This window comes from Cygnus olor, chromosome 6, assembly GCF_009769625.2.
Source record: "Cygnus olor isolate bCygOlo1 chromosome 6, bCygOlo1.pri.v2, whole genome shotgun sequence".
In the NCBI taxonomy this organism is placed as follows: domain Eukaryota; kingdom Metazoa; phylum Chordata; class Aves; order Anseriformes; family Anatidae; genus Cygnus; species Cygnus olor.
In genome coordinates, this window is record NC_049174.1 from 9,823,348 (window position 1) to 9,847,802 (window position 24,455).

Genomic DNA, 24,455 nt, shown 5'->3' on the forward strand with positions numbered 1-24,455 from the left:
AGGGGGCTATAACCACCAAAGGATTGGAAACATCACTTCCATACAGTTCCTTTGTCCTTCTTTATTATGGCTGAATTTTCTGTGGCCATTGAACCTCTACGTTTCTCCTTTCTGAGTGCTTTGAAAGGTATCAGAGAATTTTCTGGTGAAAGACTAATCCACATTAGGAGGATCCGACATATTTAAAATGGTATTGGCCTTTGGCCATTAGTTTGATGTCAGCCGTATTTCCCCTCTGTTTTTTAATACCGTATATCAAATTTTGGTCACTCGAAATTCACCTTGTCATTCCAATTAGCCCTTCCATTTCTCTGTTGTAGGAACACAGTTAAACATTGTACCATGAAGTTTCTAATATTACACAGCAATGGTTATCTGTCTGCTGGTAAGTTCTGGTTTGACCTCTTCAAGTACCTGATAGCCAAGCAGATACAGCCCCATACTTCGGTCTTTAGAATCACAGAATATCCCGAGTTGGAAGGGACCCACAGGGATCATCGAGTCCAACTCTGAGTCTTCAAATCTGAGAAACCCTCTAGCTCTGTCAGGTGTTTTGGAGAGAACTGATTCAAAAACAGATATAATCAATCCATATTTAAACTGAAAATTATTTCTGCAGCTAAGATCCTAACAGTTTTGAGACCTTTAAAACACGCTCTCAGCTAACAGTCTGCTTCTGTTCTGGTAAGAGCAAAATGATGTTTTCTGACAGCTGTTTATGACTTACAAATACAGTTTTTCCAATACATCCACCTATTGTCTTACCCACCACTGTTCTTAAAACGGAAAGAAATCCTCCTAACTTCAGTCCTGAACTCAAATCCTAAGCTTTCCTGAAGTACAAAGCTAATAAACTTATTTCTTAGGGAATTTTAGCTCAACGTGGTGCTTTTCAGTGTGGCAGCCAAACAGATTAAACAAAGAGCATAACATAAAAATAGAACCAAAAAATTGCCAAGAATCTCAGCAGAATAAAGGTATTCAGGGTTGATCAAACCTCCAAGGTAAAGCATTTCAGTCTCTATCACCTGTCCTCCTGCAGGAATTTCTAGAGGCAGGGCGTCCTCCAACAGAAAGCTCTGATTTGTAAGCTTAATACATTCACACCTGACGGTCTTTACATCTTCTGGGTATATTCAGAGTGGATTTGTATTTTTTTTTGTCAACACTGGAAATTACCTTCAAAAACAAACGGTGAGTTTTCCACAATTCCTTGGAATGACATTATGGGAAAAAAACATTGAAAGTCACAGGTATTGTAAGAAAAATGACAAAGCTGCTAAACTAATACGGGCTGATGCTTTTCCTTTCCTTATTGCATGCAAGAAAAGCTACTTGTTTTCTCTTTGAAGGCCATCCCCTTCTTTTTTTTAATTTTTGGTTCAGTATTCAAAGCTTGACTGCTGCCTCTGGCCCACTGTTTTGATCTTCGACTAAACTGACCCCACTCCTACAATTTTCTAGCAAACAAATTCATGGTCTCTCCCCAGAAGTGCTCCTTCGCCTGTGAGAAACAGCTCCCAGTAAATCCTGAAATTCTCCAGTGATGAGATATCCACAAAGAAACACCGGTTTGATTTAGGGGATGATGAGATGACTGCCCGAGCAATAAAAATAAGAGTCTCTTTGCACACCCCCATTTATCGAACCATTTTACTCCTGCACAGCAAGTTGGGGCAGGGACTCTCTTGGCACATAGCCTTTTGTCAGTGGGGTTAGTCATGAACTGTGACCAAGGTTCCCAAATGTTTTGTCAATGCAAACATATCTACTATTGTGCTAGCCATACAACTTGGGACAGTCTAAATTATTGGGAACTGTGGCAAATGCAATTCTACAGTATTTAGCACTTGAGCTGAGGACATCACTGCAGCCTCCTGATCTGCCTTTAATAAGGAGGCATATTTCATCAATCCATCGCTGCCTGAAACCATGGCTAATTCACAAGAGTTTCAGAACAAAATATTTTTGATGCTGGCTGGGCTAAATCTTTACCATTTGTGAAACCACATTTTCATTTTGGAAGCTACCGCCTCTTCATCAATACAACATTAAAACGACTGGGTCTCAACAGTTTATTTTCATTCAGGTCTTCAATTTTTATATTGTCAAAAGACTCGTAAAATCTGGGCTTGAGGAAGGATCTTAGTATCTTAGCTAGCAGGTTTCATAACAAGGCTGTAAGATATTGCTTTCCCCTGTCCTCTTCAGAGAGATTTTTAAAAGGAAAAACAATAAATGGGGGTAAGGGTAATCTAACATGTGAGACACTTCAGAGAAAATGAGAAAAAGACAAAAAGCAACGAGAATTTCTTTGGCTCTTTTCTCCAGAAACTCCAGATAAAAGCAGTAATCCTTGGGCAGACCATCCAGAAGGTAGTTGGTAAGCAGAATGCAAAGGACGTACCATAAAAGCAGCGTAACTGGAAATCTCCGCTGAATACATGCCATGCAGGTCTGTAACACACGATGTCACAGATATGTCGCTATATCCACAAAGCATGCATATAATCCATGTGAGGTGTGAACACAGAAGGCAGTGAGTGTGCCAGCTCCGAATACACCAAATATTCAGATAATGCATTAACAGCATTACTTATGCTATTCAGATTGTGGCTCTTACACCTCTGCTTTTTAATGAATGCCCTAAGTGAGACAGAAATATTTCTTTTGTAGGTTTCTCTTTCACTGACAATGATGAGAATGATGATTGTAATAATAATTGCAAACTAGGCTTCTGTTTACAAAGTGTTTGAGTTTTTATCAAAGGCAGATCTGCACATAAGAAAAGTGCAATTGAACTAGGGAGCATTTTATCTAAATTGCTCATTAACTTGGACAACTGGGGTTGTTTTTTTTTTGTTGTTGTTGTTTTTATTTTTAATCATTCAGGCATCTCCCACGCTGCTATATAGGCACCAGTGTTTTACTGGATCAGATCCTGGATTACAAGGTCTGCCAAGCAGCTACAAGGACAATAAAATACGTCGTACTACTAACCTTCATCTTTTGAGTATTTCATTTTAGCTTCTGAGGCCTCCAAATGGTGAAATACGAACAGCCACCACCCAAGCTGACATTTCATTTGGCTCAGTTAGTTATTGTTATTATATGCATTTCCTGGAAGCTACTGGTAAGTGACAATTTTTTTTTTAAATTTAATTTTAAAACAATTACAATTACTCTGATCTGAAAGCATGCAATCCAACATGTCAGAATCAGTTCATTTCTACAGTAATACGGGGAAAGGTTTTAGTTTACTGGCAGTAGTGAATCAGTCTTTTTATTTATGTGTGTGTGTGTTTGAAAATGCAATACTGTTGTACTAATAATTTATACATTTTCCTCATTATATTTATGAAATATTTACTGTCTAAAATAGAGCTAATATAACTCCAGCTCACCAGGAGATGTGCTATTTAGTGTAGTTCAACCACGAAGAAGACCAGGGGTGAGTTATAACTCTCAGGGTTTGTTGGCATTTTTTTTTTTTCCCCTCACCACTCCTTCCCAAAGTCTCCCAGTTAATAGGACTTGCTGAAATATCTTAAGTAAAATCTTAAGTCCCCTAGCAGCTGTTTGGTCGGCAGAAGCACAGCTGTCTAAACTTTATTGGCAGTAAATGTCATTCTTGCACACAAACTGCATGCCTGGAAAACCCAAAGGCACATCTTGGTCCGTTAGTGCTATCACATATGATCACATTCCCTGACGAGATGTGAAAACTGAAATGGAAAACGTCAACAAACTCTGGCCGCGGTGAGGACTGGGGCATGCCCGCTGACAAGCGTGCCACAATGACAGAAATTTACTTTGAGTTGCAATTAGTGGCACTGTCATTTTTGGGCGCTCCTGCCAATTAATTAAGCCTGTCAAATGGAAAAACAGCAGCATTCACATGATAATTTATATAGGGAGAGACTAGCCTAGCAAAGCTGCTTCTGCAGCCAACAAAATTCCCTCCAAGCGCTTAAAAAAAAAAAAAAGGAAAAATATAAAGAAGTAGAAAGGGTGGGGGGTGGGGGGGAAGAAAGTTAAACTGTCCTTGTTATAATTGTTAACTCTGATCGCTCAAGTAGAAGACGGGCTGATTAAAACTCCAAACGAGCCCCTAGCTCGCTTAAATCTCAGAGTCCGGAATGATAGAATCAGAGGAGTTTATTCATACCATTAAGCCCCAGAGAACTTAATTGAAAGAAGAGCATAGCCTGGACCTTGACAAGCGGGAGGTCACAGTAATTGCTGCCGGACATATTTAACATTAAGATAATCAGGCCATTAATTACCCTTTGGATCATTAAATCAGCCAGTTGCAAAATGAAATTTCTGCCTCTATTACTCACTTGAGAGACCACAGGGGTGGCTTTTAATTTATCAGTGAGCTTGAGATACAAAGGACCAGGCTTGGGGAGGAAGGAAAGGGGGAGAAGGGGGGGTGCTTCAGCAGAGGCAGGAATATCAATCCGCCATGCTTGGTGATCGTGGCAAATTAACTAGGTAAGATAACCTCAGCTTCTAAAGGCAGAAGCTGGGGGTATGTAAATAGATGAGGGCAGACAGGGAGATCAGAGCCTGCACACCACTTAGCAGGATAATAAAGGAAATCATCCTTGATTATCAGTGCTAATTTGGACACTGCCGGTAGCTTGTTATGCGTGTTCTGAGTAGCATTTAATTAATTCAATTGCTTGTTAATGAGGGAAGTGACATGTGGGGAGCAGATGCCACCCAACTGCAGATGGGTTCTGGTCAGCCCTTCACAATAAAATCTTTTTTTTTTTTTTTTTTAAACACCCTTCCCCCACCCCTAAAATGGGCAAGGTGTCAAGCATGGAAGAGCATTCAAAAGGGACAAAACACTGACCTCATCAGGCCAAGAACAGCTACGAAACCAGACCTGACAGTCGTGGATAGAGAGGTACTAATGTTCCCCCGGGCTGCATCTGTAGCGGTGCGTCCTTATGCCAGAAACTGGAGACCAACAGGACCGTAACAGTAATCTGATGGCCAGAACAAGCGAAAAATCAACGAGAGCCGAAATGGAGTACCTTTGCAAGGCTAAGGACAAGATATGGTGACGTAACGAGGCAGTATCCCTGTGCTTGCCCTTTATCAAAATTCACTCTGAGTACAAATAATGAAGGAATAATTATTTTTATGAAAAAAGGAAGCATGGCTTAATTTTTTTCACGGAAGTCGCTCACCAGCGTAATGGATGTTAGCCTTGAAACGGCAAGCCAGGCTTCAGCGTGGAATTGTGAAAGTCTGCTAAATATAGTCGAGCTACATAATGTTTTTTCTGACACCATTAAATTCAGTTCATTAGTGAGCGAGGGATCAAACTGGATCTTACATCTTAAGGTGAAAGTCAATTCCCGACACTGCCAGCTCCCAACTCACGACTTTTCAGACAGCATTAAGAACCTCTCTGTTTGCTTATGACCTTTGTTAACCAGAATAAACACAGTAACTGCTATGCAAACAAACTACCTGAGCAAAATTGCAAGGACACTGTGGCAGGCACTTGCAGTTACTGCAAAGTTGCATCGTCGATCCAGACCACCTCTTAAAAAGAGAAAGCTCCAGAATGGGAGGATTATGTGCATCTTTGATTTTTAATACTCAGAACGTTGTCATCTGAAGTCTTCCCCCCACCCTGTCATCCACAGGAAAGCAAAAAATGTACATTTTCAAGCATATTTGTTTTTGCTAAATTAGCTGTATCAACCAGAATACAAAAACCAGGCTGTAGAGTTCAACATCTAAATCTCAGCTCAGAAACATGCTACATTCACCATGATGTAAACCACAATATTCAAGCTCCATTTAAAGCCTCAGCAGAGCTTAGAACTATGCCTGACGTAAAGGGCAGCTAACAGCTGAGCTTCTATGAACTGTTCATCCCTCACTTTTGTAATACATTCTTCATGGAGCTGGAAGTTCTTTCTACTTCTGCACGTTCTCAAAACGATACTGAAAAGGTGGAGCCCTTCAACTTTGCGGTTTGCAGAGAGCTAATGCAAATTTTGAGCATCACTTCAGCAGAAGAACAAAAAGCATGGTTGGGATATGATATGGCTCTGGATAGCAAGCTGCCCTTCCTTGTCCTCTTGGCCAGCAGCTTCCAGCTGGTGGAGGCAGCCTTGCTGCTGGCATATCGCAGCCCTCCCAACAGGACTGAGACAGAGCCCTTGGGAGCTCAGAGAAAGAGCGAGAGGACCAAGGAGCAAACAATCACCTCCTGGAGTGGGAGAGGGATGGTGACAGCTCGTCTCCTTTAGAAAAGGCCAACATCACCTTAGGAACCCAACGGTGCCAAGCAAGTCTGCAAACCAGAAACAATACGAACAAGAATAGATACAGGAAAGCAAAGCATACGAGGTGTGTCCAGAAGAAAGTTAAATATCAGGCATGAAACCTACGTACCGGTGCAAAAGGCCCAGGCAAAACACGGTGCAGACACCCGAAGCACTGATCCCTAGAAGCTGGCTTCACAACATCTGCAACATTCCTCCATGGAGCAAATTCTGCCCTGGCCCCACTGCGCCGCTCAGACTAGTCCTGTGTCACACCACTCAAAATCAATGTTTTAAGAGTGTGCTTAAATAGTATCAATAGCAATTACAGGGGAAAATCCTGATTCTCATCCCCAGACCCAGTTAATTGTTGCAACATTGATTTACTCTAATTTGACTTCTCACTCCAAATTAAACCCACATTACTGAAGGAGGGATTGCAGGCAAGCTCTCCCCACTCCCTCCCTCCCTTCCAAGACAATAAATTTAATATTGAATACACTTGAAAAAATGGCAGTTGTTGCAGGATCCATACTGAAAGATCTTTTTCCTTTTTTTTCTTTTTTTTTTTCTTCCTGCGAGTAATTAAAAGATGCTTTTCTTGACTAATGATCCCCCTGTTTAGAAATGGGAAGTCGATACTCCTTCACCAGCAGTCAGCTTCAATTTGTCACAAGGCTCCCGAAGTTTGAGCGGCGGTTCTCAGGGCTGCTGGTAATTGCTGGAAACAATTACCAGCCTTCTAAAGCTGACCTAATCAGGGGCCCACGGACAACACTCTGAGGCCAGCTGGTCCCCTTTTTTTTCTATATTCACATATTCTCCTGTGCTTGGTTTTTCTGCTGCTTTGCCAACTTTTCTTACTCACCAGGAGCTCATGCTAATTCCTCTTCCCTCGCCGTAACCATGCGAACACCCTCAATCTGAACTTTGGCTCATGCTACTGCTTCGCATTATGCTGTTTCCTTGGGGGATCCTATTGCACCTGTGCTCCCATTATCTGCACTGGTTTCCAGTGTAATGCAATCCAAGGTGTTGCTTTTGATCCAGAGGCGCTGAATGACCTAAAGATCTGATTATTTTATAAACCGTCTCTCAGACTCTACGAGATCTGGCACAAGTTAACATTAGACAGCGTACCTGGACAATATCCTTGATGAAAGTAACAGGAGCAAGGACTTCTGCTACAAAGCTTTCAGGCTCTGAGTTCCTAAACTCCAATCTGAGAGCCTTTCTGACCTTCAGAATATGCTTTCAGGTTTGCCTTTCCCATGACTTTCTCAGAGAAAGAGTTTTAAGTGAATTTGAGTGCACTAGGAAAGGCCAGCAGTATGGTATGTTCGATGCGGTTTGATTATTGGTTTAACTTATTTTTGAGGGTACAAAATAAAAAATGTAATAAAAAAAAATGTATGCCAAGGCTGGCATAGCTCAATTTTTATAACTATTGGTGACATTTTCCTGGGTAAGACTCCTTATTTATGCTGTGGCCTACAGTCAGCCGTTTGGCAGTCCTGCCTGCAAAACATCAACCCCTCCTTCACCCTTCCCTCTGCTCAACAGAAATACACTGCAATGATCCAGTGCCAACTTCTCACAAGCTGAAGGGACTGCTTTTGAAGCCATGCATATGTCAAGGTTTTCAGATTCCTCTTAGTCCAGCATGTGAACGCTCCTTGAGCTTCCCAGTCCAACAGACTGAGTACTTGTGGAGCAGTCAATAGTCCTTCTCTGCCCTTGAAAGCCTGGGGGTTTCCATTGATGGCTTCATCTCCAATAGAAAGACACAACATGAAAAGGTGAAACCCTCAGTTACCTGATTCCCACTACAAATGTCTATTAACAGAGGATCCATCATCGTGCTGACGACTTTTGGCTTTGTTATCATGTATCAGTTGTCATCATCGACTTATTACACAGAAGCACGTGAAAACTGTATTTGTCTAAGGTCTTTTACTGAGGCTTTGGGCTAAGGCCTTTGAATCAGTTGGGGGAATGGTTAAGGAATCTGTTCTTGCATTTCCAACGCTTTTGTAGGCATGAACTGGAAGTCTGAGCAAGCATGTGGAAAACTATGGAGGGTAGATTAATGAGTATATGTAGTGGAACTGAAAAGAGGAGCAACTATACAGGACATGTAATAAGTGGGGCTGCAGAAGGGAACAGAGATAGGAACAAGTTTAGTAGAAACTTGAAAGAAAACATGCAATTACTTCTCTCTCTAGTCTGATGGGGCTTTGGTGAGAAGTCATTAAAGCAGAAGCACATTGAGTTACTGCCTCCTCACACAGCAGCTCTCATACTCTGCGTGACTCCACTGCTCACGAACATGCCCCCCAACAGCCCTCTTCCCCATCAGGAGAAGTTGTGCTGAATGATTCTTTCTTTCCTGATCTCCAAATATCCTTGGGCACCCTTCCGTCCCTCCTCCACCAGAACTGCAGATCTCAGTTCCCCAGTTATATTTCTGCTTGCTTACTTCCACGCACACAGGATTCCAGACTGGTTGAGGTGGGGAGGGACCCCCAGGCCCACCCGCCCCAGCCCCGCTCCAGCAGGGACACCCCGAGCAGGGTGCCCAGCCCCACGTCCCGGCGCCTCCTGAAGCTCCCCAAGGAGGAGACCCCACAGGCTCTGGGCAGCCTGTGCCAGGGCTGCGGCACCCGCCCAGCACAGAAGTGCTGCCTGGTGCTCAGAGGGAGCCTCCTGGGCTCCAGGCTGTGCCCAGGGCCTCTCGGCCTGGCGCTGGGCACCGCTGGATGGAGCCCGGCTCTGTGCCCTGTGCCCTCCCCTCAGGTGTCTGTGGACGTGGACGTGCTGGGGCCCAGCCCTGGGCCCATGGCTCCGGGTGCCTTACAGCAGCGCTGAGCAGAGGGGAAGGATCACCGCCCTCGGCCTGCTGGCCGCACTGTGCCTAACGCAGCCCCGGTGCCGCCAGCCCTCTTGGTGACCAGGGCACGCTGCTGGCCCGTGCTCGGCGCGGTGCCCACCAGGACCCCAGGGCCCTTCCTGCAGAGCTGCTTCCCAGCTGGGTGCCCCAGCGTGTCCCGGGGCCTGGGGCTGCTCCTCCCCGGGGGCAGGACTCTGCACCTCTCCTGGCTGGGCTCCCCCAGGCTCCTGCCAGCCCATCTCTGCGGCCTGTCCCTGTCCCTCTGGGTGGCCGCACGGGGCCCTCTGCTCGCTCCTCCCGGCTGGGGGCCCTCTGCCACATCGGCCACATCAGTAATGAAGATGTGAAACAGGACTTCATCCAGTAGTGACCCCTGAGGTACCTCCTTGCCTTCTCCTCCACTTTTTTTTGTTTAACCCCACAGGTCTATTATAGCTGCTTCTGATAGGATTCCTCCTGCAAAACTCAGAACAGCAGAGAGAAAACTAAATACACAACTTATATCTAGAGATGCTCGGATTTATTTCTTGCCATATCTTGGACAGAAGGATCATGAGGCTAATGGAGACCAAAGTAAAGCACAAAAGGAAGCAGACACTTTGAAAAGGCAGAATTTTCATATATTCATGTGAAAAATACCACTTAAATCCTGTTCCAAACAGCAGAAAAAAATGGGGGTAGCAAAGCAAGATTAGAATTGCTTTGTGGGCAAAATTTCAAATAATCTTACTTCTTTTTTTTTTTCTACCAGGTTTTCTATCAAACTTGATCTCATAACTGGAAATGCATATTTATAAAATTAATCTTTATTCCTTTTGTCCCAAAATGCTGTAGCCCAAGAAAGAAAATAAAAAGATGTCACTGACAAACAGCCAACCACAAACATAGTGTACAGAAACAAAGATGAATTAAAATAAACTGAGCATGAGACAGAAAAAAGTTGACTTTATATATGTAAGCCTCACTTCCAAACACACACACAAAAAAACCAAGTTTTTTAATGCAAATGGATGGCTCTCTTTTCATCTTCATCACATGTATTTTAGATTTATCATGAAAACATCCTAAATTTATTATATGAATTCTAAAATCATGTTTAAAAAAAATCCGATTGAGTGTATGCCTTTTCTTTTTAAATATTTACAGTTGAGGTCTCTTTCTGTTCACCTCAACAGTAAGGAGCAACATATATTTGTTAGATGCAACAATACAAGATTTCTGGATTAAGCACAAAGTAATACTAATGACTGAAAGACAACAAGAAGTTGATTTCAACCTAATTGATGAAATCATTATATTAGCTGTATAATAATATACACATACACAGCAGACATACAGTTTATGTATTAACAAAATCTCTGTGCTAGTCTCCCTGAACACATTTATATGCATAGGAATTCACCCAAGTAGCCTGATTAATGTACTTTGCTTCATTCTCGAAGATGAACCAAAGGTGGCACCACAAATTCATTTTTCAGTGCTAACGAAATAATGCAATAAGAAACAGTTGACTTTCTTACAGACAACAGTACAAACCTACTCTTGTACTGTAGGAGGTGTCCCTGGTATATACTCCCACGTTATAATTTCACTTGATCTGATATTGGAAAAAGCAGAATCCAGAAATATACATAAACAAAACGAGACCACAATTACCTCTGTTTGATTTCTCTTATATGCATGAGGCTAACACTGAGAGCTAAACCTTTATCATTCCATTTGCTACCTGGGGACTGAACAGTGCTCAGATGCAGGTTTCCCCCCCCTGGGGCTCACACTAAGACAATTATAACACACTTCCGAAGATAACTTAAAAGACTGGACCAGCTGGGCAAGATGGTCTAGAAGGTCTTCCACCTGTGTGAACCCCACTGTGCTGAAACCCAGTCTGCCAGAGGTCACTTTGGTTCCCCCACGACAACATGTTAGTTAGAACTATTAACACCTACCTCCACTAAAATCAGGTAAGTATTTTTAAAAAATCTTCCTCCTTTGACACTGATCAGACAACTTAAGCATAAAAAACCTTCAGTTTTCAGTAGGACAATGTATCACAGAAAAGATTTTCACTGTGCTGAGCTATGACTGGTAGGTAAAATACTGCTCTCATAGGAAACACACACTCCCCCACCAACTTATGCCGTCATATATATCTCACATAAAGCAAGCAAGCAAGTCCATACTGAGCAGGACTCTCATGACAGCTGTGATGCAAACCCAAAGACCTGACAACCAGCGACAAATTACACAGCAGTGTCCTGGGTGAGCTTGGTCTACTGAAGGCAGATTATTAATCATAAACTGATAGTCCAAGAGCCAGGAACTTTGTGGCTTAATGAAACAAAGAAAGTTATTACAATATAATTTAAATTGAGGTATAACCATGTAGGAGGTTTCAATCTCCCACTGTTTTGTTGGTCAGTCAATTGAACAAAAAATCATAGAGCTGCTGAGGAAACCTCCACGAGCATGAAAATGTAACAGGGTCACTCTGCTTTTGACACACACCTCATTTGACATATGTTCTTCCTGGGCGTGCAGTGAAGATGTATACCTTCTGATTTTTACAAGGGGTGCTTGAAGGTAGAATTTTAAAAGACTATGTTGTAAAATGTTGTAATGCCCTACCACCTCTGACTGAAATGCCAAAATGAGGAATTATGTGCTCAGCCCTACAGTTTACAGTCTTTGCCATGTGCAGTAAGTATCACATGCTACCTGGCAGTGCATGCCACTGTCAGATGGAGTGAGAAAGCATACCTTGTGGAGTCTGATGAAGGTTTCATATGGCCTTGGCTGTTCTCCTCCCAGACGCTGTTTGCCAACTCATTCCCAATAGAAGACATCACCTTGATGAGCTCTATAGGCCAGTCATCCAGGTCAAGCGAGCGGACCCGGGAGAGGTGTGTGCCAAGGTTTCGGTGTATACCTGAGCATTCAATGCATATGAGGGCTCCCAGATTCAAACTGGCCCAGTCAGGGTCTACAGGAAAAGGAAGAAAAGCCATTAGAACAACAAAACACATAACAAAACCTTCTAGTTCATGTTTGTGGAAAAAGATTTTGCCTCCAAAAATGGAAAAAAAATTAGGTGTTCTGTTCACAAGCACAGTGAGGAGGTCTGGCAGAAGGGTCAATTTTGCCTTCTTAAGACACCAGCCATTTTGAGAAACCCTAAGGGTGTGTGTGTCACAAAAGATGTATTGTTCCAGCTACAGTCAAAAGGAAAGGGTGAATTAGAAAGAAAAGTAGAAACAAGGAAAATATAAACTGAGTAGCAGGCAGCTTATGAAGAAGTAGTAGAAAAAGTCCCTCCTTGGGAATCTAGAGCCACTCGTAGCCAATTACAAGAGAAAAAGAAAAAAAAAAAGAGTAGATACAATGTCGCTGTTGCTAACTATATCAACTCCCTTAATAACCATCTATATCATCACCTACATATGGCTTTTACATCTAACACACTATGGGGTATGTTTTCATCTCTAAGATCAGGGAGATAAGTACTAAGATGAAAATGTGATACTTTGAACAGTGCCAGTTTTAGTGTACTAGCCAGAAGGATTCCACAGACAAAAAAAAAAAACCCCACAAATGATAAGGCAGTGACAAACCTGACAAAAGCCGGGAAATTCAAAGTCTTTTCTCAAGATGGTTCACTTTTTGTCACTGTCCTGTGTTATTTAAATCTAGATTTGTATGAATATCCCTCTTCAACAAACATTCATTTCAACAAATGCAATGAAAGACTTATGGGAGGAATTTTTGGTGGCTTTTTTCCCACCTGCTGTCATATCTTTTCTTCTCTCCTTACCCTAGGCCTCCCAAAGAACAAGTAGGCTATCACAAATGCCAAGCAGGAAAATCATGATTAATTGAGAGGGCAGGCAATTTTTATTCAAATCTAAACAAAATTTAGAGCTGACTGGAAAATAATTTCTTTCCGTTCTTGCAAATATCATCAAAGGACTCATTTCTATTTTGTGTAACCCAAAATTGAAAAAGTTATTTTTGGCAGCCAAAATAAGTGGAAAGAAAATATTTCCTAGTTAATTGCCATGTCACTTTTGGTCAAAAATATTAAAGGAAAGCAGATACTTATAATGGCAAAATTCAACATTTCATTGAAAAGACTGATTGACATTTTTCTGTCAGTCCTTAGAAATAATAATAAAAAAAAATGAACAAGAAAACTCCCCATCTTATTTCACTTAAGCAGAAAAACAGATCTTTTGTTTAAAAAGTTTCAGCTGTACTAAATCTTACTCTAGAAACAGACAGCAGGTGTTTCAGATCTCCAAAACTACAGAAGACAAAACACCTGCCATGCTTTACAAGTCCTTAGTAAGACAAGCATGAAACACTCCTTTCTTGCATATTTCTCCAGGTCACCTCCACGAGTTACTTTTGGTGTCTTGCCAGTGGGGGAACTCAAGTAGTGTATTTGAAATACACTAAAACCCCTGAAACACTAATTTGTCTGTAAAAGCTTAAACAGAGCAGATATCCATTTAAATTTTACAAACTGTGACTTGGAATGAAATCTCTGCCCCTAACCTGCAAAGGGCAGGGTTATCTTCACAGACATTAAAAGTGTCATGAGTTCAAAGAAGTACTAACTCAGAACGAAGCAAGAGAAAAATTACTGATTAATATTTTTATAATTTTTCCAGCAGAACTGATGTTAAGGACCTGATCCCCACACCCTCCAGAAATACATCTATGTATTTGAAGTACATCTAGTGTATCTTCTACCAAATACATTTCTAAAATATTTGTCTACTTCCAAATAACAGTGCTAGTAAGATTGAAATAGTCCGACAAACAGATAACCAAGAAGTTACCAAGTAACCAAGAAGTTACCAAGTAACCAAGAAATTTTGTCAGGATAGTATTTTAAATTTCAACAATCTGACAACACACAATTGAGTAAGAAGGTGGCAAACTAGAAAAGGAAAGTGTTGAATTCATTATAGACATTCAGTGAAAAAACAGACTTGTTGATTTTGGTCACAACTGGATAATGCAAAGCACGACAGGGCTCTAATAAGCAGCTTGGACAAGCAGCATCGGCCTTTGGTTTCTGAAGAAAAAATGACATGATGTCATTGATGACATGTTTCAGTGTGTGCACATGAAAAAATGTTCTCAAAAGGATATATGCTAGATGGTAAGTCACTACTGACCAATTAATTTGACGAGCTATTGTAAACTGGTATTCTTGATCTCATAAAACTAATTTTTTAATTTTTAATCTCATTCTTGGAAATTTTAAGCTGCAAACAATCTAGGTTTTTTTTTTTTTTTTTTTTTTTTTTTTTTTTTAAAGAAGAGGAAGATAAAAGAATTAGTTTACTTTTCTTGCTGATACTAACAGTAATTTTGAATTAGAGGATGCTTAGAGTACTTAAAAGCACATGGCAGGCACTTCTTCAGTATGCATACACCCAAATTTGATGGTAGAAGGAAAAAGCCCATTCTGTGCAGCTAGAGGTACAATAAAGCTAGTTTCCCTCTTTTTTACTTATAATTTGTCAATCAAAATATGAGAATTTTTACATCACTGAATATTCCCAGATTTAAATTTTCATCTGTCCATATTCTTAAAGATATTCAGTTTTCTCCTTCTCTAAAAAACTTCCCCACTTTGACTTGCACCTCAGTCAAATTGGTCATGTGAAGGCCAAGGTTCTTGACACAGCTATTTTAGGAGAATAACCTCTTCACATCATCTCCTTCATCCCTTTGGACATGGGGTGGCTGATGAAAGACTTGCACATGCTAAACTCATCTGGATTCAGCGTGACAAAGATAGTGCTGGACTGAACAGAGGAAATCTCTAAAGAGAAGAACAGAAGAGCAAGGAAACTAAGGAGCAGCAGCAGCTGGTGAAGGCATCTTGCAGGGTTGTAGCAAGAGAGGGAAAAATTTGTATCTTTTAGTTTCCTTGAGAATTTTCTTCTATTCTACCTATGGAAAATTGACTCTTGTGATGCGTTTGATAGGCTTGACAATGACACTGAAGTTATTATGTCCGTGTTTGGCTCTCAGATCCAAAATACACCATGGTAGAGTCTAGACACTAAACTCTGTTGGACTGGGAAACTCGTAATGAGAGTCTCCTTGTTTTTTTCTGCAACAGAAAAGATCTAATATTCCATGCTCTCCAGATACCTTACAAGAGTGAAATATTTCTCTTCTGATATGCTCTTTAAGCATTACAACTGGAAAAGCAAAAAGCATCTGGAGGCAGAAATTTAGCTTTGTTTGCCTAAGCAATTTGATCATCTTCAGTGCCTTCACCATCTGGAACTGGGCCTCTTCCTGCTTGCAAGGCCCCTAGGAAAAGGCAAGGTTTGTCTCCTTGTGAAACCGGTATGAAGTCCACTTGGGCTAAAAGTTCAGTACCTGAAGGCCTCCTTGCCTCAGTGTCACCTGTGTTCTCCCGGGATGGGAAAGTTAGTAAGGAGTTAGTAGTCCGAAACTGCTAAAGGGGCAGACGGATGGAGGACACAGGGCTCCTGGTGCTACTGCTGCTGGTTAACATACAACAAAGCAGAAATTCCCCAGTGAAACAAAGTGCTGTAATGAAGTGCTAAAAAGCCAAAGCTTCTAGAAAGAGGAAGAATGAGACTTCTGAAGTGGAAGATTGATGGCCCTTGAATGGAAGTGAGGGACAGCAACATCTCATATTCCTTTGCTCCCAAACATCTGGCTTTGTGAAGATGCAAACTATGCAAGCCTTCCACAAGGGCCCTGGTGTTTGTGATGCAAAATGCTTTGGGGTAAGGACTTGCCCAGGCAAGAGAGAAGGAGTGAAGGGAATAAAGCAAAGCCTGGCATAAAAAGCAGCAGGCTGAGGTTCACATAGTGTGCATGCATGTTTATGTTTTAAGATACATCGCTTAGGAACTATCTCAGGCTTTTCAAAGGAAATAGAGGCCTTAAAATTAGGAAGGGCAAATGGCAAGAAGAGACAAGGAAGGTTTAAATCATCTCCGAGAACACAAACAATTCAGTGAGGTTCCAGCTGAGGTTCCAAAATTGCCCCCTACCCCCCAAGCCATACAACCAAGCGTTGACAGCTGCCAAAAAGGGCGGTCCCATCCTACCCTCTCCCAGCAACATATTCTTGGCACAGCCCATCTGCTGGCACCGTGCACGTGTGGCCAGCTTGACCCAAGAAGCAATCTGGATGAAAAACAACCTGACTGAAAGGAAAAGGAAAAAAAAAAAGGGGGGGGGGGCTTTTTTTGCACAATCATGTTCTGATTAAACATCTAGCTGAGCTGCATAAATACTGGGGTACAAGACTAGGAGAGAAACACATACCTTGGGGATAGTGTGCACTCTGGGTAGAGCTTAAAGGGTTCATGGGCACATTGAAAGGACATGCATGGGTGTGGGAACCTGTTTGCCATAAAGGAATTACACTTTTCCACTCCGCTTGGGTGACCGGGTAGCAGGGTCTAGGAAAATGCCACCCACAGCTGTACAGACAGACTGGAGAAGACCTCAGAGAAGCTAAATGTATGTCCTAGGTCACTTGAAGACCCCATCCTTCTCATATACAGCACTGCATCTTATATGCGTACTACTTCAACTATACTAAAGACTTGGAGTACATCTGAACGACTACCAGGTTAATATGAAAGAACATGAATAAATATGAGTCACTTTCATCTGTGTATGCTAAAATACCAGCCAAACTAACATTTTTCCTTGTTTATCACACTCTGGATTACTAGCCAATGGAATGTAAGGACCATAATTCATCACGGTTGATATTTTTTTCTCTCTGTCTGTGAAAGGTCCATGATATTTCTACTGGAGATCTCCTACAAGCAGGTCATCAAGCTGTTTGGACAGGATCTGAGTCCTGGTGCTCAAAGCCTAGTCCAGTCAAGGCTCATATCCCTGCACGCTGAGGACAGAGCACCTACCTGCCTTTGTTCTCGATCCATCGCCTATGGACAGAATATGAATATCTGACAAATTTCAAAAGAATCAATTAAAATCAATCTGAGTGTGAAGAACATTTTGATGGCATGGACTGGAAAAAACTTTTCATTTTAAATGCCTGTTAATGTGCTAACCACCTTCTCTTCAAACCTTTTGAGGATGAGGCAGGCTTGCTTGGTGGATGACCGAATCAGCTGAATTGTTAACTATGCAGACAGCAAATTAATCATGCAAAAACACTTACACTTTTGTATGAATGTTCATTTTAAATTTAGCTGGGAAGTTTAAATGGCTTAAACAAATAGTCAGAATCCTAAACAGTAAGTCTTAAAAAAAAAAAGTATCAAAAGAAAAATAAATGAATATTTTTCCATTTTAAGCACATGTAAAATCACAAGAAAAGTTCTGACTTTCAAACATCAAAGAAATAAAAATGCGCAAGTTCCCAATCCTTCAGCTTCTACAGCTAATTGCTTTAGAGCAAGAGTACTTCCTTTTTATGGCTTTGTAACAAACCTCTGGAACTAAAGAGCAACAGAATAATGACCTCAGCTGGGGTTAGTGAGGTGAAGAGCAGCTCAAAGTATTCTTGAGAACACTTTTCTGAACATTAGGTATATGCTTAAAAATAAAAAAGGGAAAGAAACATAAAGGGGAAAAAATTCCCAAATCAGTTTTCTAGTATCCAGACATAACGAGCAATGACTTCGGTTTCTTCTGACAAGTAACCCTGAAAAAAAAAACAAACCCCAAACCCACAAATTAAGCTTTACCTCTCTGAAAATATTACCACAGTACGTATGCCCTCTCCACCCAAAGTAGGAAGAAAATGGAAATAACTGATGTCAAAGAGCAAAGTCCTTTTCCCCTTTCTTCAAAGGAAAGTGAAAAAATGTTCGCATTTGAAGAGACAAGTACAACAACAAGGGGGAAAAATTAGGACTCATCTGACATGGCATATATTAAGTAAAAATTAACATAAATTAAGTCTGATTAAGCAAACTCTATAATGAAGAAGAAATGTGCAAACAACATATGGAATATAATACCAAAAAAGACAAAGCCCTCGGTGGGTGTACACCCAAGTCTCGGCCAAGGAGATGAGGTCAGCTTTCTGAAAGCAAGCACTCCGTGCTGCCTTCAGCAATGGCTGTACTTACTCTGTGCTTCACAGTCCACGCAGTAGGAATTGCCTCTGATGTTCCTTATTGACTGAAGGGCCATGGCCTCATTCTGACTCGTCATACGGGACTGCGTAGATTTGAAGAAACGCGTATGCAACAAACAAAAGCCCAATAAAAAGGGTTAGATAAAAATTGTCAGCAAAGGCAACAAAACAAAGCTTAGACCAAGTTTCAACAAATAAGATGAAAGATCCTGAAGCCTTTGGATTGCCTCTCAAGAAATAGCAACCTCAGTAGGGTCTCCAAGTACTGCAAGACCAGGCCCGCCAAGCAGAAATTCCCTCTTTCCTCCCCTAATTCTGTCAGCTTGGGATTTCTCCCAGAGCTGTCCCCACCCTGCACAGGAACTCCCAGCACTCTGGGGACTCTTGCCTGGATTCTAACTGGTGGGGAGTCTGCGCAGAGGAAAGCTGAGCTTCAGAATGAGCCCTGCTATTCACAAGAAAGGTACTCACAGCGTAGGTTTACTTCTTCAGATAAATTAGATAAGAATATTATTGTATCAAATCAATTTCTTTTATTGATGTTTTTGCTTTTGCTAATGAAGACTAAGGGATGGCTTGCAAAAGAAACCGAAACCCTTTTATTGTCAAAAGGTCAGATTTAATCAGATGGCTCCCATTTAGATTCTCTCCATGATGACCAGCCGATGACCCGGAGTGTCTGTCACCATGTACAAGTAGTTCAGCTCTATGCACCTAAACCTTCTTGTGGGTTTTCTGAGAAGAAAATTGTTAGCTGTACCAAATTATGGGCTCTCTGAAATGAATTTTCAAACGAAAGTCAAATCTTTTTTTAAATAATTTAAGCAGGATTAGGACCAGGTCTTACATATGGGCATGTGGAGATACGTCCTCCCAGTCTGTCAATGGGAGGCTTATTAAACCTGTCCAATTAGCTGTGCTTATGGTATTATGGTTAGTTCTTCTGTTTTGAGACCTTGGAAATACTTTACAGAAAAATCTCTTGGAGCATTGTAGCAGGTTGAATATATAACCAAAAAAGCTCTCTGAACAAGCAAAATCTTATCAATGGACTCTCCTTTTCAAAAGAATATTTAATATACACAAAGGACAACCTTCTCTGTAGGTATCACATAGTAAATGTTAACAGCCACTCTTTGCCCTCTTTTCTATTAGGGCTTTTTTAACATAGGTGTTAGTATACTAATTTCCTCTGTTGTGCTCTCTTAACATACAAACTAAAATGTGTAAATCCATGAAAGTCAGGCACGAAACCAAATAGGTAGTAATTTTTCTCCCTCTCAGAAATATATATTAGAAATAAACATTTTTTTTAACCAAATAGGAAGTAAATTACGTTACAGTGATGATAATTACTGATGTCTGATCTATTCTGGTAGGTTGGGGTAATGAAAGCAGGCATTCATTTCAAAATTTGAGTCTCCTTCTTGCAATATGAAATCATTAAAGACATCTCTCAGATGGATAAGGTTAAGGGGTCTACAGGTCTGAACAATTACTCCCCATTTCTCTCTCTCCCCCTTACCACTCAACACCTTGCTCTCTAGTTGTGAACTGTTTGCAGTCACAAAGACTCAGGAATCACAGGTTCTCCTGCCCCTCCAACAATGAGCAACGGCTGAAGTACTCTCAGATTTTAAATGTGTATTTTAATAGGAAAAAAGAACAAACTACTTCTGTCATAATGTGAAAGCATTGCAAATTAGAAAGACAGTTCCTTTTAGGAACAGGCAATAGCTTATCTTTGATTTCTGTGATTTGTATCACTTCATCACCGCAGAGCCCGGTGCCTGAACACCACTGCACGTTTATGCCTTGGCCAACCAGAATGCTTAATTAAACTTTGCCATGCAGGAGCAAAAAAATTTTTAATTGAGATTTGGCAAGTAAATCAGCTGGGTTTTGGGTCTGTCCCCACTCTTCTCCAAGACAGGCTCTTCTTAAAGAACTTTCTGCAGCCCTTCCCTAACCTGCAACAAACCTCAATCTGCAGTAGTGAATACATGATATAACTTCTCAGTAGGGAGAGTCCATGACTTTGCTCCAAGTTTCAGTCAAATTTTAAGAGCAATCCAGAAGACCCAAATATAATCTAGTAGCTCTATTTACTCAATTGCTCTAAAAAATTAACTGCAAAACAAGCTACAGTACCAGTTATCTTGAAATATCTGAGAAATGTATACAGCTCTAACACGACTGTGCCATGTGCCTAGCACATGCATGTCTCTAGGAGGGCAAGTTTTAAAATTCAGGGTTCTTGATTTTGCTTTCCTTTTAATCATCAACCACCATAACTTATTTTCAGTATTACTCTGTGTACCATACCTTGTTCTTGCTGCTCTCGCACGACTGTAAACTGGCCAAGATCTGACTCTCTATGGCTTGTACCCATGCATCTCTTTCTTCGTATGTGGTAGCTTCAAAGTGCCAAGTCTGGCCAGTGAGAGAGACAATGATAAACTCAAAGTTTTCTTCTTGTTCTGAAAAAAAACATGCAATAGGAAGAAAAGTTTAAGGATCTCGATAGATAGGCCTAAGCAATCCTGTTTGATGAGCATTTCTGCAATGTAACAAGGAATTGCAGGTCTGAACGTCTGAGATTCAAGGCTAAGCATATCCAACTACCCTGAAGCTGCACAATGCAACCCAAAACAACTTGCGGATCCAAATTTTTTCTCTCTAAATGCTATGTAGATAAAGTACTTTTTTTTTGGATAAATATTCAGTTCCTCTGTGTATTTGAGTATTTAGTGTTGAGTCTATCCATTTCTCTAACACAAAGTGGCCAACAAACATTATTTAGACTTTTACCTGAGGTGGTAAGAGCTACATGTGTCACAAAATAACTGAAAAAGATGGACTATAAAGAGGTGACAACACAAAGTTTGTCAATTCTTCTTTCAATCACACGTGTACATGCACAGATATGTTAAAAAAAAAAAGTGCTTTTCTGGTCTACAGCACAAATACACCGGATTATACAGGATTAAAATCAGTTCAACTTATTCAACATTCACATTTGATATGGAAGATGAGAAAACGACCTGAGAAGCTAGCAGAAAGGGTCAATGAAAAACCTTTAGGGCCACTAGAGCATAAGGACAAGTATTCGGGCTGAAGCACTGCAGCATATGAAAACATCAACAAAAGTACGCACACTAACTACACATGGGACAGCAAAGTCAAATTAAAAAAAATCAAAGAAGCTGAAACAGAGATAGTGGAATTGGGAATGGCAGGCATGAAGCATGAAAGGAACATAATAATAGAGCACAAAGTTCTGGTGAACATCAGACATAACGGGCTTTAGAAAGAGCATTTACATTCACTTGTCTACTAATGACTTATTACGTATTCAGAGCCATGAACCTCCTGCATTACCTTGTCATCCATAAGCATGTAAAGATAAGTGACCAATCTAGCACTAGCTTTAAAGACAGTACTGCTGCTCGCTGGAAGTCATTTTCTCAACCTGTGGGACAACTGTTTTTTCTTGATAAGCTACATGCTAGCAAGGCCATTGCTTATGCTGCTTTAATGAACTCTCAAAAAATAGAGTAGGTTAATTTGCACCTTGAGAACACACACAGAGTTGAAGGTTATTTCCAGGTGCATGAGAACACCTGAAGTAGCAGTTACACTAAAAAAAAAAATAAAAAATAAATGTGTAGAATAAGTGGAAACAGAAAGAGGAGAGAAATGCACTGTACAGGTATAACTACATTTGTTTTAGCAATATTGTGTAAAAAGCAGGTAGGATCACTAAGCAAAATGCTGATTAAATCACAAAAAAGTCACATTTATCAAATGGAGCTTCGAGAGTTTATGAAGATGATGTAAGGGTAAATCCAACAGAGAGACTAAAATTGCTTTCAGTCCTGTGCACTGTCATCGGCAGGACAATGCAGTGCTGCAGAATAAAAACTGAAGCACCTCCAGAAAGCCTTGTTGGAGGGAAGAGGGTCCTGACAAAGCCAGGGAACACAGGCAGAGTAAGAGAACACAGAAAACTGAATCTCACACGAAGCAGCTTCTGGCAGAGTCCAGTTCAGGAGACTCATTTTTAGGCATTATGCCTTTCTCCCTCATCTCTCCTCTACTCGGCGCTGGAAGACAAAGCTATCGCACGGGGTGGCGTGTGGCTTTGGGGTCATTTTGTCACCACAGGGAAAATGAATTCCCCATGCCTCCTTTTTAAGCAGGGAGGACGGCCTGATGGATGCAAAGAAACAAGGGCACAACGAGAGGTAACGCCCCGAAAGCACGCAGGACTGAGCTAGCTTCTCATACATAACGATCAAGAAGTATATGTGCTATATATTTGGAGAGACTCTCTGCAGAGACAGAATCCTGTCACGGTCCAGCCCAAAATTTCAGCATCTACAAACTACATGGCTTCTCAGCACCACAATTCCAGGACCTGAAAGAAGTGCATAAAGCCAAGACTCAGCATGATTGAACTCTCCCATCTCGTATTTGCCAATAATCCTGATTGCGTACTTAGGAATTTATTATGAGAAATAAATTGTGCAATCCAGCCAGTCTGCCCTTTAAAAGCAAGTTTGAAATACTGTCCTCGCTCACAACAGTGCCCCTGCAGGCTTTGTTTGCGAGGAACACTGCACTGAAGTTACCCTCTGCTTCTGGAAGGCATCCTGCATGGTGTGTGAACCCTGCCATCCAGGCGACTCGAGTGAATTTGGGGGAACACCGCCAGCTGCTTCCTGTCGGTGTTCCTTTACACATGAAGTATCCTTTTTTCAAAGGAAAGGCTCTCTTGTTTAATCTCTGACCTCTTCTGCGGTGACCAGATGACACTGTGACAAAAGCTGCAAATGCCTCGCAGCCGCTGTGGCTTGGGGTTGCCAGGTCTGCACGGCACATTGGTGCGTTTGTCCCCGTGGAGCCCTACCACGGGTTACGAGGGCTGCAGCATGTCCTAAGGCTGGGCTGAGAGGGCATCTTCATGTCATCAGGAAGCAAGCTGACAACTTCGTTGTTGTTGACAATACATTAAGAATGCACAAGTTTGCTTATTTTATTAGGCTTGCTCCTTAAAAAGCTCAGACGAGAAGCAAGAGCACCAGCTGAAGATGCGTCCAACAATACATTTTCTGTTTAAACGTGATGGAGTTTTGTTTTTGCAAACACAACTGCAAAACAAAGCACCAGAGCCAACGCCACGTCACCTGCAGAGCAATGTGTAAGACGGGCAGGTAGCAAACATGTAGATCCTCAGCCATTGCAAACACAAACAGAAAAATCCAGGCAGCAGGGTGAAATTGCTCAGTTTTACTCTTCGGTAAAACTATGGGTTGTGCTATTTAAATCCCTATGAGCCCAATCACAAAATTTTATTAAACAGTTTTCCATGTTTAACAGTTATTCATAGAAAGGTCCACTATAATAGTATTTTAGCACCATCAACCTGTCGAAATCAACCTGCCCAATTACTCCAAACTACATTAATAACACCGGATATTACACTAATTGTGTCCAGTTTCTATGCAGACGAGGTCCCATGGGGCTAATTTTTCTTCCTCAGGGGCAAGCAACTCAGCCATCAAACTGATTTCACTAAGAATCCCTCCTCATTACACAAGTCCAGGCTGTCAAACTTTTTTTTAAAAAGGTTAATGGGCCAATCAGTCATCAATTATTTCCTGGAAGCCCAGCAGACAAAGGGTTAAAGTGCTAAGAAACAGCTGCAACTGATTTACATTTGGAAGTTGTTATCAACATGAGATGTCTAAAATGTTGTGGGTTTTCTTCTTCTTTCTTTTCCTTTTTTTTTTTTTTTTTTTTTTTTTGTATAAGTGGGAAGGGGTGGCTAAAATGGGAAATAAGCCCAAACTGTAAGACCGTGGTGATACAGAACCTAACACGTGAGACTTTTTTGGATTTTACTAGAGGAGCAGTGGATGTGCAACCAGTGAGTTTTAGGAAAACTAGATTGCATTGCATATAGTGGCATGGAAACCATTAGTACCACCACTTTGAAGGAACCACACGGTACCACGGTTGATGCTGCACATACTGATTTCACCATTATCTTTTCGTAGTAAGTTTACTTCATTCAACAGAACTTCACGTGTATTTTCCCCTGCCAAACAACACACATTGCTACAGCCCACCCACTTAT

The 24,455-nt window shown here is 41.3% G+C and overlaps 1 protein-coding gene across 13 annotated transcripts in view; it reads right to left on the reverse strand.

Annotated features, from left to right (window-relative positions):
• Positions 1–24,455, reverse strand: part of AGAP1 (ArfGAP with GTPase domain, ankyrin repeat and PH domain 1) — a 372,200-nt gene that overhangs the window by 33,693 nt on the left and 314,052 nt on the right. For all 13 annotated transcript variants that reach the window (XM_040560959.1, XM_040560960.1, XM_040560957.1 and 10 more), the window contains 3 exons: positions 20,639–20,793; positions 18,306–18,396; positions 11,947–12,169 (listed from right to left, as the gene is read on the reverse strand). In XM_040560959.1, coding sequence (XP_040416893.1) covers positions 11,947–12,169; positions 18,306–18,396; positions 20,639–20,793 — 469 coding nt within the window. The remainder of the gene's footprint in view (positions 1–11,946; positions 12,170–18,305; positions 18,397–20,638; positions 20,794–24,455) is intronic.